At 40.1% G+C, this 16,375-nt stretch overlaps 1 protein-coding gene and 1 pseudogene across 3 annotated transcripts; both read right to left on the bottom strand.

Moving 5' to 3' along the window:
• Positions 1 to 1,696: 1,696 nt before the first annotated feature.
• On the bottom strand, positions 1,697 to 4,344 carry LOC116359307 (zymogen granule membrane protein 16-like). 3 transcript variants are annotated; one of them, XM_031812104.1, is made up of 5 exons: positions 4,230 to 4,344; positions 3,897 to 3,914; positions 3,698 to 3,750; positions 3,253 to 3,421; positions 1,697 to 2,592 (listed from the first exon to the last, which is right to left on the bottom strand). In XM_031812104.1, exons 3-5 carry the CDS (start codon positions 3,747 to 3,749, stop codon positions 2,226 to 2,228), a joined length of 588 nt encoding a protein of 195 aa, XP_031667964.1. In that variant the 5' UTR covers position 3,750; positions 3,897 to 3,914; positions 4,230 to 4,344; the 3' UTR covers positions 1,697 to 2,225. The 3 variants fall into 3 exon arrangements, with proteins under 3 accessions (XP_031667964.1, XP_031667965.1, XP_031667966.1); XM_031812105.1 differs by having other exon boundaries at positions 4,226 to 4,340; XM_031812106.1 differs by having other exon boundaries at positions 3,698 to 3,914; positions 4,230 to 4,292.
• Positions 4,345 to 6,064: 1,720 nt separating this feature from the next.
• Positions 6,065 to 16,375, bottom strand: part of LOC116359249 (uncharacterized) — a 35,492-nt pseudogene continuing 25,181 nt past the window's right edge.

The raw sequence follows: 16,375 nt of genomic DNA on the forward strand, positions 1-16,375 counted from the left end.
ATCTAGACCATCCATATACTGTATAAACCCCATCTATCAAACTGTCTAATCTAGACCATCCATATACTGTATAAACCCCATCTATCAAACTGTCTAATCTAGAACATCCACATACTGTATAAACCCCATCTATCAAACTGTCTAATCTAGACCATCCATATACTGTATAAACCCCATCTATCAAACTGTCTAATCTAGACCATCCATATACTGTATAAACCCCATCTATCAAACTGTCTAATCTAGACCATCCATATACTGTATAAACCCCATCTATCAAACTGTCTAATCTAGACCATCCATATACTGTATAAACCCCATCTATCAAACTGTCTAATCTAGACCATCCATATACTGTATAAACCCCATCTATCAAACTGTCTAATCTAGACCATCCATATACTGTATAAACCACATCTATCAAACTGTCTAATCTAGACCATCCACACAGTCTGTGATTCGTAACAAAGTGGTGTCCCTCCCCACCACTTGTTTTGGTATACAGCTGAACATTGAACAGCTTCCCAAATCTCAGACTGTAGCTTTAACTAAAACACTATGCAGCCCCATATTGTCACAATTATATGGTGTTGATATGATATGTATTATGATTCTACATGTATTATGATTCTCACGATTCTACATGTATTATGGTTCTACATGTATTATGGTTCTACATGTATTATGATTCTACATGTATTATGGTTCTACATGTATTATGGTTCTACATGTATTATGATTCTACATGTATTATGATTCTACATGTATTATGATTCTACATGATTCTACATGTATTATGATTCTACATGATTCTACATGTATTATGATTCTACATGTATTATGATTCTACATGTATTATGATTCTACATGTATTATGGTTCTACATGTATTATGATTCTACATGTATTATGATTCTACATGTATTATGGTTCTACATGTATTATGATTCTACATGTATTATGGTTCTACATGTATTATGATTCTACATGTATTATGGTTCTACATGTATTATGGTTCTACATGTATTATGATTCTACATGTATTATGGTTCTACATGTATTATGATTCTACATGTATTATGATTCTACATGTATTATGATTCTACATGATTCTACATGTATTATGATTCTACATGATTCTACATGTATTATGGTTCTACATGTATTATGATTCTACATGTATTATGATTCTACATGTATTATGATTCTACATGTATTATGGTTCTACATGTATTATGATTCTACATGTATTATGGTTCTACATGTATTATGATTCTATACTGTGATTTTATTGTGATTCGATGTTCCAAACATATTGCTCACTATATGTCTGTGGCAGAGAGAATAGAAATCATGAGAAAGTAATGGAAGTAAAATTTCCTCCAAATATGTGCTTCCTATTTCAAATGAAAATGGAGAACAGTCTATGAAGGAAAATAAGAGTTTTAGTGCAGAGACAGCCAACTAACACAAACATAATAGTTTGATATTGTTGATGCGATACGACATGATATATTGTGGAAAATAATATCCCGATATGTAACTATCCATTTTTTCCCCTTCATTACTATTGGATAGGCGTTGCTGTTATAAATGTAGTTCCTTATTGACACCATTGAGCTAGGGTTTGTTAAGCTTATTGTAGCTTCTGGTCACTACTGTATGTATATGCTTATCAAAAGGAATAAAATGAAATATAATGATTAAAGATATGCTTTTTATTCAAATGTCCATAAGCAGATGTAGCAGAAAAGGAACAACAAACAACAAATGCAGCGTGTATAAAATAGTGAAGGTGAAACTCCCTGAAACACTATTATCTCCCCATAATATTTGATTGTTCCATTAATCAAATATATAATTAATCCTTTAAATCCCATATGATTCTTTCCTTTATTGTGATAAAATGTGATAACAACGCATGTGGTCTGTGACCCAAGCTGACAGGACTGTTTGAATATTCCTATCTTATGGATGCTTCATGAGAATTTGAACTAAATGAATTTTGAATATGTTAAGAAATATTTTATTACTGTTTCAAGTGAGGAATCACCTCAAAAGTACTTCCAAAGTACTCAAAACATTCAAATTCATTCAGTGAAATAAAAAACAGATAGTGAAATAAAAACAGTTCTGTCAGCGTCTGTCAAGCAACCGTCCAACATATAGGGTCAGTTTCCTGGACCCAGATTAAGTTTACTCCTGGACTAAAATGCATTTTTCCCCCTAATAAATAGGTGTTACTGTTTCCAGTGCTGTTTCCAGAGTACTGTTTCCAGCCCCTTCCATGTCCACCAATCCCCAGTGGGCTCCGATGGAGGTGATTCCAGCACCGTTGAAGCGACCGCTGAGGATCCTCAGCTCATTGCCCATGTTGGTTGGGTAGAAGTTGAAGGAGACTTGGTTGGGCATGCCGGCTGACAGAGTGCGCCCCATGTTGGTGGTTAACACCAGGTAGCAGATGTAGTCTGCTGGGTTGTACTTCCCAGACACCTCGACGATGGCCTCATCATTAAACAGCTCCATCACCTGCTTTACACTCCCTTCGTTACCGAACACAGGAGACCAGGTGTTGCCGTATCTCAGCTGGAACCTAAAACAGAGGAAGCTTTTCACGTTGGTTGTGTTTTGATAAGGCACATTCAGACCGAGACAGCAGGTAGCGTCAGAGAATATCAAGGAATTACATTTTACGTTGTACTCTGGGTTAGATACGATAACAATATTGTTTGGTCATAAACTGAATATGTAATAAACACAACAAAGAAAGAAAGGAAGAAAGAAAGAAAGAAAGTTTGTTGGGTAGTGTAGTTGGACTGAGTCAGTGGTGTTTGTTGGGTAGTGTAGTTGGACTGAGTCAGTCGTGTTTGTTGGGTAGTGTAGTTGGACTGAGTCAGTGGTGTTTGTTGGGTAGTGTAGTTGGACTGAGTCAGTGGTGTTTGTTGGGTAGTGTAGTTGGACTGAGTCAGTGGTGTTTGTTGGGTAGTGTAGTTGGACTGAGTCAGTCGTGTTTGTTGTGTAGTGTAGTTGGACTGAGTCAGTGGTGTTTGTTGGGTAGTGTAGTTGGACTGAGTCAGTGGTGTTTGTTGGGTAGTGTAGTTGGACTGAGTCAGTGGTGTTTGTTGGGTAGTGTAGTTGGACTGAGTCAGTGGTGTTTGTTGGGTAGTGTAGTTGGACTGAGTCAGTGGTGTTTGTTGGGTAGTTTAGTTGGACTGAGTCAGTGATGTCTGTTAATGGGTCAGAGTCTGCTCACCCGCTGATGTAGTTGTTGCTGTTGTAGTTGTAGTAGTAGTAGTAGTAGTAGTAGTTGTTGTTGGTCTCCCACACTCTGACTCCCGTAATGCGCCCCTCACCGTAGGAAGCAAATGGGGTGCCAACTCCCTGACCCACCGCAGAGGAATACGAGTACGGGTCTTTGATGGCTAAAATAACATGGCCAATATGTTTACTATATTTACTATATTAATAATACATCTTTATATATACAACATTTTATTTTTACCAACACATTTCTGAAAGATCTTTACATTATGAATAAAGTGCAGATGAATTATCTAAAGTACATTCTGCAATGATTTAATACATTAGTTTATGTCTCAAAGAAGAACTCCTAAGTCTAACTGAAAAAGACAAATTGGTAAAAGCACAAAAGCTATTATTTTATCATTATAATTCAGAATTGTATTTTTCTAACTCACGCAAAGCCAAGCAGCCAGCCAAGAACATTGTGACAACCAGGATTAAGAACATTCTGCAAAAGTGAGGCGTCAACACTTAAGACCTTTAATTTCAGTCAATTTCACTCTCATTCCGTTTCACTTTAAATGGTAAAACTTGAAATAATGTAGTTAATAATGTTTTTCATAGTAGTTTGTCAAAACAAATAAGTCATTTTACCTGTCAGGTCAGTGTTTCCTAGGAGGGAGAAGAAAATAACCTTTTGAATTGTGATGTAACAAACAGCAAACCATTCTTGAATGTGAAATGTAAACGGCTCTATAAAGTTGAACCTACTCTTGTTTACTACAATCACTCTTGCAGTGCTAAGCTACTGTCACATTAAAAATAATGTCAGATCATTGAATTTAAATTTAGTGGCAAAAGGGCCAAAATGTTTGTGCCCAAGTACCAAGAGATAATGAGTATTAACTTCATAACATTTCCCACACCAGTATTATGCATTAAAAACAAGTGCACATTTTCTATTTAGTTAGTTGTGTAGTTACCCACAGTGCTATCTTGAGATGTGTGTGAAAACCTGTAAAAGCTTCTTGTCTCTCTGTCTCTGCCAGGTCCTTCTAGTCTACTGATTCCTCTAAGAACTGCATTTATACCTGCTGAACATTCCATCAGTTCTAGATGGAAGGAGCATGACAAAGAACACCTTTAGTCAGTCACTATTGAGAAGTCAGACATTGTTTTCTAATTGGTCGAGGCTACATTGGGAGGGAGTATCAAGGAATGTTATAAGGAAAAAATAATTGTGTTCTTTTGAATTTGTAACAAATTAATGATCTGAAATAGGGATTAAAAAAAAGATACAATCTAACAACCGAACAATTAAAATAAAATACCAACATCGTATGAATGTGTTCAGTCTTCAGTTATTTAATTACACCAAGAGGAACTCCTTCCCTTCAAACATTAACATGCTGAAAAAGACATGTGGATCTGATCATTAACAAGGTGCTTAGTTCATTGGTTTGCTCAAATACCTACAGTATTTTATTGTAGAATATTTGTTTCAGTACATGTATTTCAATTTAATTCTAGATGTGCAGACAAGATTCAACATTTTCCGTCTACATTATTTCAATACTCACATCTTCATTAAATCACTGGCAACCTGTTCATGTTACTACAGGAAAACAATATGATTTCATATTCTGCAGATTAACCAGATAAATATCAGTAGAAGTTACAAAGTGAGAAAATAAACTTTTGTCTACAGATGACAAGGTGAAATACCCTGAGGCACTTGTGACTACCTATCCATAATATTTGATAGTTCAATTAACACGTTAATACAAATATATAATGTAGGACCTAATTTATCAAAAATAAAGGTCAATATAAATCTAAATTGCTATATTAACTACCTTTGTGTATGTAAGTTGAGTTATCTTTTTTATTTTAGTTGGGGAAGAACATGAATTTATCTCAATAACTACCCATTGGGCACACACTGGTTGAATCAACGTTGTTTCCGCGGAATTTCAATTAAATGAACCAATGTGGAATAGACGTTGAATTGACGTCTTTGCCCAGTTGGTAGCTTCCCTTACAAAACATTTGTTTGCTGTATAACGCTAAGATAACAAGCTGAACTAATGTATATTAAATGTATTCTGATAAACTCATACATACTCATCTTTTCATTTGTTGTGGTAAATACAACCTTCAATAATGCATGTGACCTGTATGTGACTCTTCTCCTTCAAAGGCGTAACCTCAAAAAGAAAAGTGTGCATATTTAGAAAATACTCAATAATATTCTAAACATTCAAATTCATTAAAAACTTCTAAAGGATCGGTGTCCCACTAGCAGGACAACTTCCAGGGAAACTGGAGGGCGCGCAATTCAAATAAATAATCATGAATATTATGGATTTTAAACATTTATGTACATATAGTGTGTTATATCAGCTGAAAGCTTCAATTCTTGAATACATTCACATAACTATGAACTATTCACTTAATTTTTGAAAATCTTCCTCTGATTTGTCATCCAAAGGGGCCCAGCTATAACATGTAGTGTCGTTTTGTTAGATACAATCCTTCTTTATATCCCAAAAAGTCTGTCTTGTTGGCTCCATCGATTTGAGTAATCAACTCATTCAACTTGCAGAGAAAGGAATCTGAAAATCTACCCCTAAACTTTGTTTCAACAAGTCAAAATTTGTTTCTATTTACTCCTCAGATACCCTAAAATGTAATCAAACTATAATATTTATTTTGGAAATGCTCAAAGGAGAATCTCCATTAATAGGAACTAGTCCAGGACTAGGCTTAATCTGTTTCCGGGGAACCAACCCAAAGAGCAAGACATACTTTTTTTTCTCCAATTAAGAGAAGGTGCTGTTTCCAGCCTCTCCCAAGTACACCAATCCCCAGTGGGCTCCATTGGAGGTGTTTCCAGCCTCTTCCAAGTACACCAATCCCCAGTGGGCTCCATTGGAGGTGTTTCCAGCCTCTTCCAAGTACACCAATCCCCAGTGGGCTCCGATGGAGGTGTTTCCAGCCTCTTCCAAGTACACCAATCCCCAGTGGGCTCCATTGGAGGTGTTTCCAGCCTCTTCCAAGTACACCAATCCCCAGTGGGCTCCGATGGAGGTGTTTCCAGCCTCTTCCAAGTACACCAATCCCCAGTGGGCTCCATTGGAGGTGTTTCCAGCCTCTTCCAAGTACACCAATCACCAGTGGGCTACGATGGAGTTGTTTCCAGCCTCTTCCAAGTACACCAATCCCCAGTGGGCTCCATTGGAGGTGTTTCCAGCCTCTTCCAAGTACACCAATCCCCAGTGGGCTCCATTGGAGGTGTTTCCAGCCTCTTCCAAGTACACCAATCCCCAGTGGGCTCCATTGGAGGTGTTTCCAGCCTCTTCCAAGTCCACCAATCCCCAGTGGGCTCCATTGGAGGTGATGCCGGCACCCGTTGAAGCGACCGCTTCAGCCTCAGCTCATTTCCCATGTGGGTTGGGTAGAAGTTGAAGGAGACTTGGAACGGCTGGCTGGCCAACAGAGAGAGCCCCCGGTTGGTGCTGAACACCAAGGTGTAGATGTATTTTAGAGGGTTGTACTTCCCAAACACCTGGACAATGGCTCCATCTCCTGCTCTTCACCAACTTCGCAACCAAACACAGGAGACCAGTTGTAGCCGTATCTCAGCTAGAACCTCAGAACCAGAGCAGGATTTTCACAATAAATATAGAAAGAGTGTGTCTGTTGGGTAGTGTAGTTTGACTGAGTGAGTAGTGAGAAATTGGGTAGTGTTGTTGGACTGAGTCATGGTGTCTGTTGGGTAGTGTTGTTGGACTGAGCCGTGGTGTCTGTTGGGTAGTGTAGTTGGACTGAGTCAGTGGTGTCTGTTCATGGGTCAGGGTCTGCTCACCCGCTGATGTAGGCGTTTCTGTTGTAGTAGTAGTAGTAGTAGTAGTAGTAATAGTAGTAGTTGATGTTCTCCCACACTCTGACCACTGTGATGCGTCCCTCACCGTAGGAAGCAAATGCGGTGCCACCTCCCTGAACCACCGCAGAGGAATACGAGTACGGGTCTTTCATGGATAAAATAACATGGGCATTATATTTACTATATTAATAATAAAAATGTATGTATACATCATTTTAGTTTTACCAACACATTTCTCAAAGATCTTTTCATTATGATTAAAGTGCAGATGAATTTACTAAAGTACATTCTGCAATGCTGTAATCCATCAGAGGTTGTCTCAAAGAATACCTCCTAAGTCTAACTGAAAAAGACAAGTTGATGAAAGCAGAAAAGCTATTATTTAATTATTTAATTATTATTCACAATTGTATTTTTATTACTCATGCATTGCCAAGCAGCTGGCCAAGAACACTGACAAACAGTGGAGGCTGCTGAGGGAAGGACAGCTCCAAATAATGGCTGGAACTGAGCAAATGGAATGGTATCAAGCACATGGAAATCATGTGTTTGTTGTATTTGATACCATTCCACTAAGTCGGCTCATGTCATTACCACGAGCCTATCCTCCCCAATTATGGTGCCATCAACCTCCTGTGGTGACAAACACGATTGAGAACATTCTGCAAGAGATAGTCATCATTACTAATGACTTTTCATTTCACTCAGTTTCACTTTCACTCCACTTCACTTCAAATGGTAAAACTTGAAGTAAGTTTGTTAATAATGTTTTTCATAGTAGTTTATAAAAACAAGTGAGGCATTTTCCCTGTCAGATCAACTACCCCTAGGAGGGAAATAACATATACGTTTTACCTGTCAGGTCAACCACCCCTAGGGGGAAATAACATACACGTTTTACCTGTCAGGTCAACCACCCCTAGGGGGAAATAACATACACGTTTTACCTGTCAGGTCAACCACCCCTGGGGGGGGAAATAACATACACGTTTTACCTGTCAGGTCAACCACCCCTAGAGGGGAAATAACATACACGTTTTACCTGTCAGGTCAACCACCCCTAGGGGGGAAATAACATACACGTTTTACCTGTCAGGTCAACCACCCCTAGGGGGGGAAATAACATACACGTTTTACCTGTCAGGTCAACCACCCCTAGGAGGGAAATAACATACACGTTTTACCTGTCAGGTCAACCACCCCTAGGGGGGAAATAACATACACGTTTTACCTGTCAGGTCAACCACCCCTAGGGGGGGAAATAACATACACGTTTTACCTGTCAGGTCAACCACCCCTAGGGGGGAAATAACATACACGTTTTACCTGTCAGGTCAACCACCCCTAGGAGGGAAATAACATACACGTTTTACCTGTCAGGTCAACCACCCCTAGAGGGGAAATAACATACACGTTTTACCTGTCAGGTCAACCACCCCTAGGAGGGGAAATAACATACACGTTTTACCTGTCAGGTCAACCACCCCTAGGGGGGAAAATAACATACACGTTTTACCTGTCAGGTCAACCACCCCTAGGGGGGGAAATAACATACACGTTTTACCTGTCAGGTCAACCACCCCTAGGGGGGAAATAACATACACGTTTTACCTGTCAGGTCAACCACCCCTAGGAGGGAAATAACATACACGTTTTACCTGTCAGGTCAACCACCCCTAGGGGGGAAATAACATACACGTTTTACCTGTCAGGTCAACCACCCCTAGAGGGGAAATAACATACACGTTTTACCTGTCAGGTCAACCACCCCTAGGAGGGGAAATAACATACACGTTTTACCTGTCAGGTCAACCACCCCTAGGGGGGGAAATAACATACACTTGTTTTAATTGTGAAATGTGACCTGACAAAGAACATTTACACTTGCTAAACATTCCATCAGCTCTATATGGAAGGAGCATGACAAAGAACACCTTTATTAACTTACCATAAAATGCATCATGAAACAATTACAAAGATTTCACTGACTTACAGTTCATATAAGGAAATCAATCAATTGAAATAAATAAATTAGGCTGTAATCTATGGATTTCACATGACTGGGAATACAGAAATACATCTGTTGGTCACAGATACCTTAAAAAACATAGGGGCGTGGATCAGAAAACCAGTCAGTATCTGTTGTGACAGGGTTGATCAGGCTATTGACTGTGGAATGTTGTCCTTTTCAATGGCTGTGCGGAGTTGCTGGATATTGGCGAGAACTGGAACACACCGTCATTTGAACATCTTGGCCATGTTCTGTTATAATCTCCACCCGGCACAGCCAGAAGAGGACTGGCCACCCAACATAGCCTGGTTCCTCTCTAGGTTTCTTCCTAGGTTCTGGCCTTTCTAGAGAGTATTTCCTAGCCCCCGTGCTTCTACACCTGCATTGCTTTGCTGTTTGGGGTTTTACAATGCGTTTCTGTACAGCACTTTGTGACATCAGCTGATGTAAGAAGGGATTTAGAAATACATTTGATTTATTGATTGATTGATCATACACATTGATCCGGAGCATTCCAAACATGTGATATGTCTGGTGAGTATGCAGGCCATGGAAGAACTGGGACATTTTCTGCTTCCAGCAATTGTCAAATCAAATCAAATCAAATCAAATTTTATTTGTCACATACACATGGTTAGCAGATGTTAATGCGAGGGTAGCAAAATGCTTGTGCTTCTAGTTCCGACAATGCAGTAATAACCAACGAGTAATCTAACTAACAATTCCAAAACTACTACCTTATACACACAAGTGTAAAGGGATAAAGAATATGTACATAAAGATATATGAAAGAGTGATGGTACAGAGCGGCATAGGCAAGATGCAGTAGATGGTATCGAGTACAGTATATACATATGAGATGAGTATGTAAACAAAGTGGCATAGTTTAAAGTGGCTAGTGATACATGTATTACATAAAGATGCAGTAGATGATATAGAGTACAGTATATACGTATACATATGAGATAAATAATGTAGGGTATGTAAACATTATATTATTATTATATTAAGTAGCATTGTTTAAAGTGGCTAGTGATATATTTTACATCAATTCCCATCAATTCCCATTATTAAAGTGGCTGGAGTTGAGTCAGTGTGTTGGCAGCAGCCACTCAATGTTCGTGGTGGCTGTTTAACAGTCTGATGGCCTTGAGATAGAAGCTGTTTTTCAGTCTCTCGGTCCCAGCTTTGATGCACCTGTACTGACCTCGCCTTCTGGATGATAGCGGGGTGAACAGGCAGTGGCTCGGGTGGTTGTTGTCCTTGATGATCTTTATGGCCTTCCTGTGACATCGGGTGGTGTAGGTGTCCTGGAGGGCAGGTAGTTTGCCCCCGGTGATGCATTGTGCAGACCTCACTACCCTCTGGAGAGCCTTACGGTTGTGGGCGGAGCAGTTGCCGTACCAGGCGGTGATACAGCCCGACAGGATGCTCTCGATTGTGCATCTGTAGAAGTTTGTGAGTGCTTTTGGTGACAAGCCAAATTTCTTCAGCCTCCTGAGGTTGAAGAGGCGCTGCTGCCCCTTCTTCACGATGATGTCTGTGTGGGTGGACCAATTCAGTTTGTCTGTGATGTGTACGCCAAGGAACTTAAAACTTACTACAATCTCCACTACTGTTCCATCGATGTGGATAGGGGGGTGTTCCCTCTGCTGTTTTCTCTCCTTAGTTTTGTTGACGTTGAGTGTGAGCTTATTTTCCTGACACCACACTCCGAGGGCCCTCACCTCCTCCCTGTAGGCCATCTCGTCGTTGTTGGTAATTGTGTACAGAACCTTGCGACATGGGGCCGTGCATTTTCGTGCTGGAACATGATGTGAAGGCAGCGGATGAATGGCATGACAATGGGCCTCAGGATCTAGTCACAGTATCTCTGTGCATTCAAATTGCCAACAATACAATGCCCATACCATAACCCCACAGCCACCATGGGGCACTCTGTTCACAACGTTCACAATGTCGCCCACACCATGCCATACATGTGGTCTGTGGTTGTGAGGTCGGTAGGACGTACTGCCAAATTATCTAAAAACAACGTTGGAGGCGGCTTATGGTAGAGAAATTAACATTAAATTATCTGGCAACAGCTCTGGTGGAGATTCCTGCATTTAGCATGCCAATTGCACACTCCCTCAAAACTTGAAAACTTGAGACATCAGTGACATTGTGTTGTGACAAAATTGCACATTTTAGAGGGGCCTTTTATTGTCCCCAGCACAAGGTGTATCTGTGATCATGCTGTTTAATCAGCTTCTTGATATGCCATACCTGTCACATGGATGGATTATCGTGGTAAAGGAGAAATGCTCACCAACAGGGATGTAAACACGTGTGCACAACATTTTAGAGAAATATGCTTTTTGTGCGTATGGAACATTCCTGGGATCTTTTATTTCAGCTCATGAAACATTAGACCAACATTTTATGTTACGTTTATATTTTTCGTTCCGTGTACAGTAGTTAGTTCACATGAAGATGTATGTAATTCATCTCTATTGACCAAAACAACAAAATCTGGAAATTCTGGAGTCCTACTTTGAGAGTAAAATACAAGAACTCTAATCTGTTGTCCCAAAGTTCATGACAATCACTGGATTATGTTGCATCATGCATTCCTGCTTGGACATGTTAGATGAAACAACTTGAATACCTCAGTAGTTTATTATTTATACTTCTTAATAAAGCAATAAGAATGACTTTATAAGATGATTGATCAGGGCTGGGATCCCCAACTGTAAAATGTTGTGACACCAGAGGGAAATGTTAGTCTGGAGCTCTGTAGTAGTAACACTTAGGGTAGATGTTCAGTCAGGGGGACACGTGATTTAAAATATAACCCAAGTTGTTAGATGTACTTTTATAAAGTATAAGGCTGAAGCAGACAGACAGGTAGACAGAGAACAAGAAGAAGCACAGAGTGACTGCAAAGAAGATGCTGAGACAGATAGACAGCACAACAGGGAGGGAAACCAAATCTGACTCACCACCTGGATTCGGTCTTATGTAGCAACATTTGAAATTGGTCTTTTTACATTGGTAAAAAGTAGAGACTCAGAGCTACAAAACGCTATATCATACACTGCATTTTTGAGGAACAATGGGAAAGTAATTCTACTTTGAAAGTTGATAAACTTGTAAACTCACTTTTGAGAAAAGGGCCTTTGAATGTTTTGGTACCTACTGGAGAACTCTCCTTTGTCTACACCCATTCAGCATTGTTCACACACTCTTAAGCCAGCACCACCCATCTATTTAAGGATTCACATGTGAGGTCATGTGCTAAACAGTGAGTTGTGTAGTAAAGATGAAGATTAGAAGTGGTAGTAGCCAACAATATGGAACAATTCCAGGTAAACAGAAAGTGTCCAGATAAAAAATACTTAATAAATATTAGATGATGCTTACGCAGACACACTTGTCTAAATTGATGGGCCATGTGAAAGAAATGCTATAACCCCCAGCCACGTCCAGTGGTGGAAAAGGTATTATGGTCATACTTGAGTAAATGTAATGATACCTTAATAGAAAAGGACAGAAGTAAAAGTAAAAATCACCCAGTAAAAGTCTTTTATAAAAGTATTTGGTTTTAAAAATCCATTGTTTTCTTTCGGAATGTAATGAAGTAGAAGTAAAAGTTGCCAAAAATATGAATAGTAAAGTAATGTAGATACCCCCAAAAAATATTTAAGTAGTACTTTAGACTGTGGTGGAGCTTGTGCATTTGTCCGCCAGGCACAATACCAGAGCACAAACTTGTTCTTGTTTTGGCCACTACAGTTATCACAATTCAGGTCCAACTGTGTTTCCCCAACACTGAAGTTGGTGAAGAAATGGTGCATGTAGTTGATGACTGCGCTGCTGCCTTTGCTAGATGACATGCCTCCATCAATCAATAGTTTACTTGTTGGGGTATTCCTGCACAGCAGACACCAAACAAGCCACACTTGCGAAGAGTTAAAAAGTAGATGGAACCTGGCTACATAGGGTCAGAAGGATAGTGCTCCTGCAAACAACAAAATAACATTATGATAAATTACAATTAATTGTCTCACCCCTGTCAATCTGTCTTTCCACAGCTCAGTGAAGGCATTTGCCTGCATCCCATATATACAGTGGGGCAAAAACGTATTTAGTCAGACACCAATTGTGCAAGTTCTCCCACTTAAAAAGATAAGAGAGGCCTGTAATTTTCATCATAGGTACACTTCAACTATGACAGACAAAATGAAAAAGGAAATCCAGAAAATCACATTGTAGGACTTTTTATGAATTTATTTGCAAATTATGGTGGAAAATAAGTATTTGGTCACCTGCAAAGAAGCAAGATTTCTGGCTCTCACAGACCTGTAACTTCTTCTTTAAGAAGCTCCTCTGTCCTCCACTCATTACCTGTATTAATGGCACCTGTTTGAACTTGTTATCAGGATAAAAGACACCTGTCCACAACCTCAAACAGTCACACTCCAAACTCCACTATGGCCAAGACCAAAGAGCTGTCAAAGGACACCAGAAACTAAATTGTAGACCTGCACCAGGCTGGGAAGACTGAATCTAGGTAATAGGTAAGCAGCTTGGTTTGAAGAAATCAACTGTGGGAGCAATTATTAAGAAATGGAAGACATACAAGACCACTGATAATCTCCCTCAATCTGGGGCTCCACGCGAGATCTCACCCCGTGGGGTCAAAATGATCACAAGAACGGTGAGCAAAAATCCCAGAACCACACGGGGGGACCTAGTGAATGACCTGCAGAGAGCTGGGACCAAAGTACTATGGACAGACCTCTCCCCATCTTTGCAACCATTGAATCTATATTTTGACCATGACAGTTTACAATCTAAGGTAACACCAAGTAATTTAATCTCCTCAACTTGTTCAACAGCCACAATATTCATTACCAGATTGAGCTGAGGTCTAGAACTTAAGGAGTGATTTGTACCAAATACAATGCTCTTAGTTTTAGAGATGTTCAGGACCAGTTTATTACTGGCCACCCATTACAAAACAGACTGCAACTCTTTGTTAAGGGTTTCAGTGACTTCATTTGTTGTGGTTGCTGATGCGTATACAGTATGGTTGAATAATCAGCATACATGGACACACATGCTTTGTTTAATGCCAGTGGCAGGTCATTGGTAAAAATTGAGAAGAGTAGAGGGCTGAGAGAGCTGCCTTGTGGTACTCCACACTTCACATGTTTGACATTTGAGAAGCTTCCAAAAATAAAAAACCTTGAGATATATTAGATAGATATCTCTGAATCAACGATATGGCAGACTTTGAAAAGCCATAACACATACCTTTCTTCAACAACAGGTTATGGTCAATAATATCAAAGGTTTTGCTGAAATCTAACAGTACAGTAACCACCATTTTTATTTTTGTATTTTTCATTCCACGGTAAGCCAGTTGAGAACAAGTTCCCATTTACAACTCCGACCTGGCCAAGATAAAGCAAAGCAGTGCAAAAAAACAACAACACAGAGTTACACATAAACAAATGTACAGTCAATAACACAAAATAAAATAAATATAAAAATATATGTACAGTGTGTGCAAATGTAGAAGAGTAGGGAGGTAGGCAATAAATAGGCCCTAGAGACTAAAATAATTACAATTTAGCAATTAAACAGTGGAGTGATAGATGTGCAGGCGATGATGTGCCTGTAGAGATACTGGGGTGCAAAAGAGCAAGAGGGCAAGTAATAATATGGGCATGACGTAGTTGGGTGTGCTATTTACAGATTGGCTGTGTACAGGTACAGCGATCGATATGCTGCTCTGACAGCTGACGCTGAAAGTCAGAGAGGGAGATATAAGTCTCCAGCTTCAGATATTTTTGTAATTTGTTCCAGTCATTCCAGTCATTGGCCAGATGTATACAGAATGTTGTCCTCTGCGTAGAGGTGGATCAGAGAATTACAAGCAGCAAGAGCGACATCATTGATATATACAGAGAAAAGAGTCGGCCTGAGATTTGAACCCTTTGGCAACCCCATAGAGACTGCCAGAGGTCCAGACAACAGGCCCTCCGATTTGACACACAGAACTCTATCTGAGAAGTAGTTGGTGAACCAGGCGAGGCAGTCATTTGAGAACCCAAGGCTATTGAGTCTGCTGATAAGAATGCGGTGATGGACATAGTCGAAAGCTGCTCTGACAGCTGACGCTTAAAGTTAGAGAGGGAGATATAAGTTTCCAGCTTCAGAGATTTTTGCAATTCGTTCCAGTCATTGGCAGCAGAGAAATGGAAGGAAAGGCGGACAAAGTAAGTGTTGGCTTTGGGGATGACCAGTGCAATATACCTGCTGGAGCGAGTGCTACGCGTGGGTGTTGCTATGGTGACCAGTGAGCTGTGATATGGCGGGGCTTTAAAGAGCAAAGACTTATAGATGACCAGGAGCCAGTGGGTTTGGCGATGGATATGTAGTGAGGGCCAGCCAAGGAGAGCATACAGGTCGCAGTGGAGGGTAGTATATGGGGCTTTGGTGATAAAACGGATGGCACTGTGATAGACTACATCCATTTTGCTGAGTAAAGTGTTGGGAGCAATTTTGTAAATTACATCGCCGAATTCAAGGATCAGTAGAATAGGCAGTTTTACGAGGGTATGTTGGCGCCATGAGTGAAGGAGGCTTTGTTGCGAAATAGGAAGCTGATTCTAGATTCTGGAGGGAAAGTTTACAGTCTAACCAGACACCTAGGTATTTGTAGTTGTCCACATATTCTTGGTTAGCCCAAGATTTGAACCCTGTGGCACCCCCATAGAGACTGCCAGAGGTCCGGACAACATGCCCTCCGATTTGACACACTGAACTCTATCTGAGAAGTAGTTGGTGAACCAGGCGAGGCAGTCATTTGAGAAGCCAAGGCTATTGAGTCTGCCAATAAGAATGCAGTGATTGACAGAGTCGAAAGCCTTGGCCATGTCGATGAAGACGGCTGCACAGTACTGCCTTTTATAGATGGTGGTTATGATATCGTTTAGGACCTTGAGTGTGGCTGAGGTGCACCCATGACCAGCTCGGAAACCAGATTGCATAGTGGAGAATGTACTGTTGGATTCGAAATGGTCGGTGATCTGTTTGTTAACTTGGCTTTCAAAGATTTTAGAAAGTGAGTGCGGAAGCTTTCCAATCTTTGAGGATCTCAGATGATACGAAAGAGAGGTTGAATATGCTAGTAATAGGGGTTGCATCAATTTCAGTGGATAATTTTAGATAGAGAGGGTCCAG

The sequence above is a fragment of the Oncorhynchus kisutch genome, unplaced genomic scaffold (genome assembly GCF_002021735.2).
Source record: "Oncorhynchus kisutch isolate 150728-3 unplaced genomic scaffold, Okis_V2 Okis02a-Okis13b_hom, whole genome shotgun sequence".
Lineage (NCBI taxonomy): Eukaryota > Metazoa > Chordata > Actinopteri > Salmoniformes > Salmonidae > Oncorhynchus > Oncorhynchus kisutch.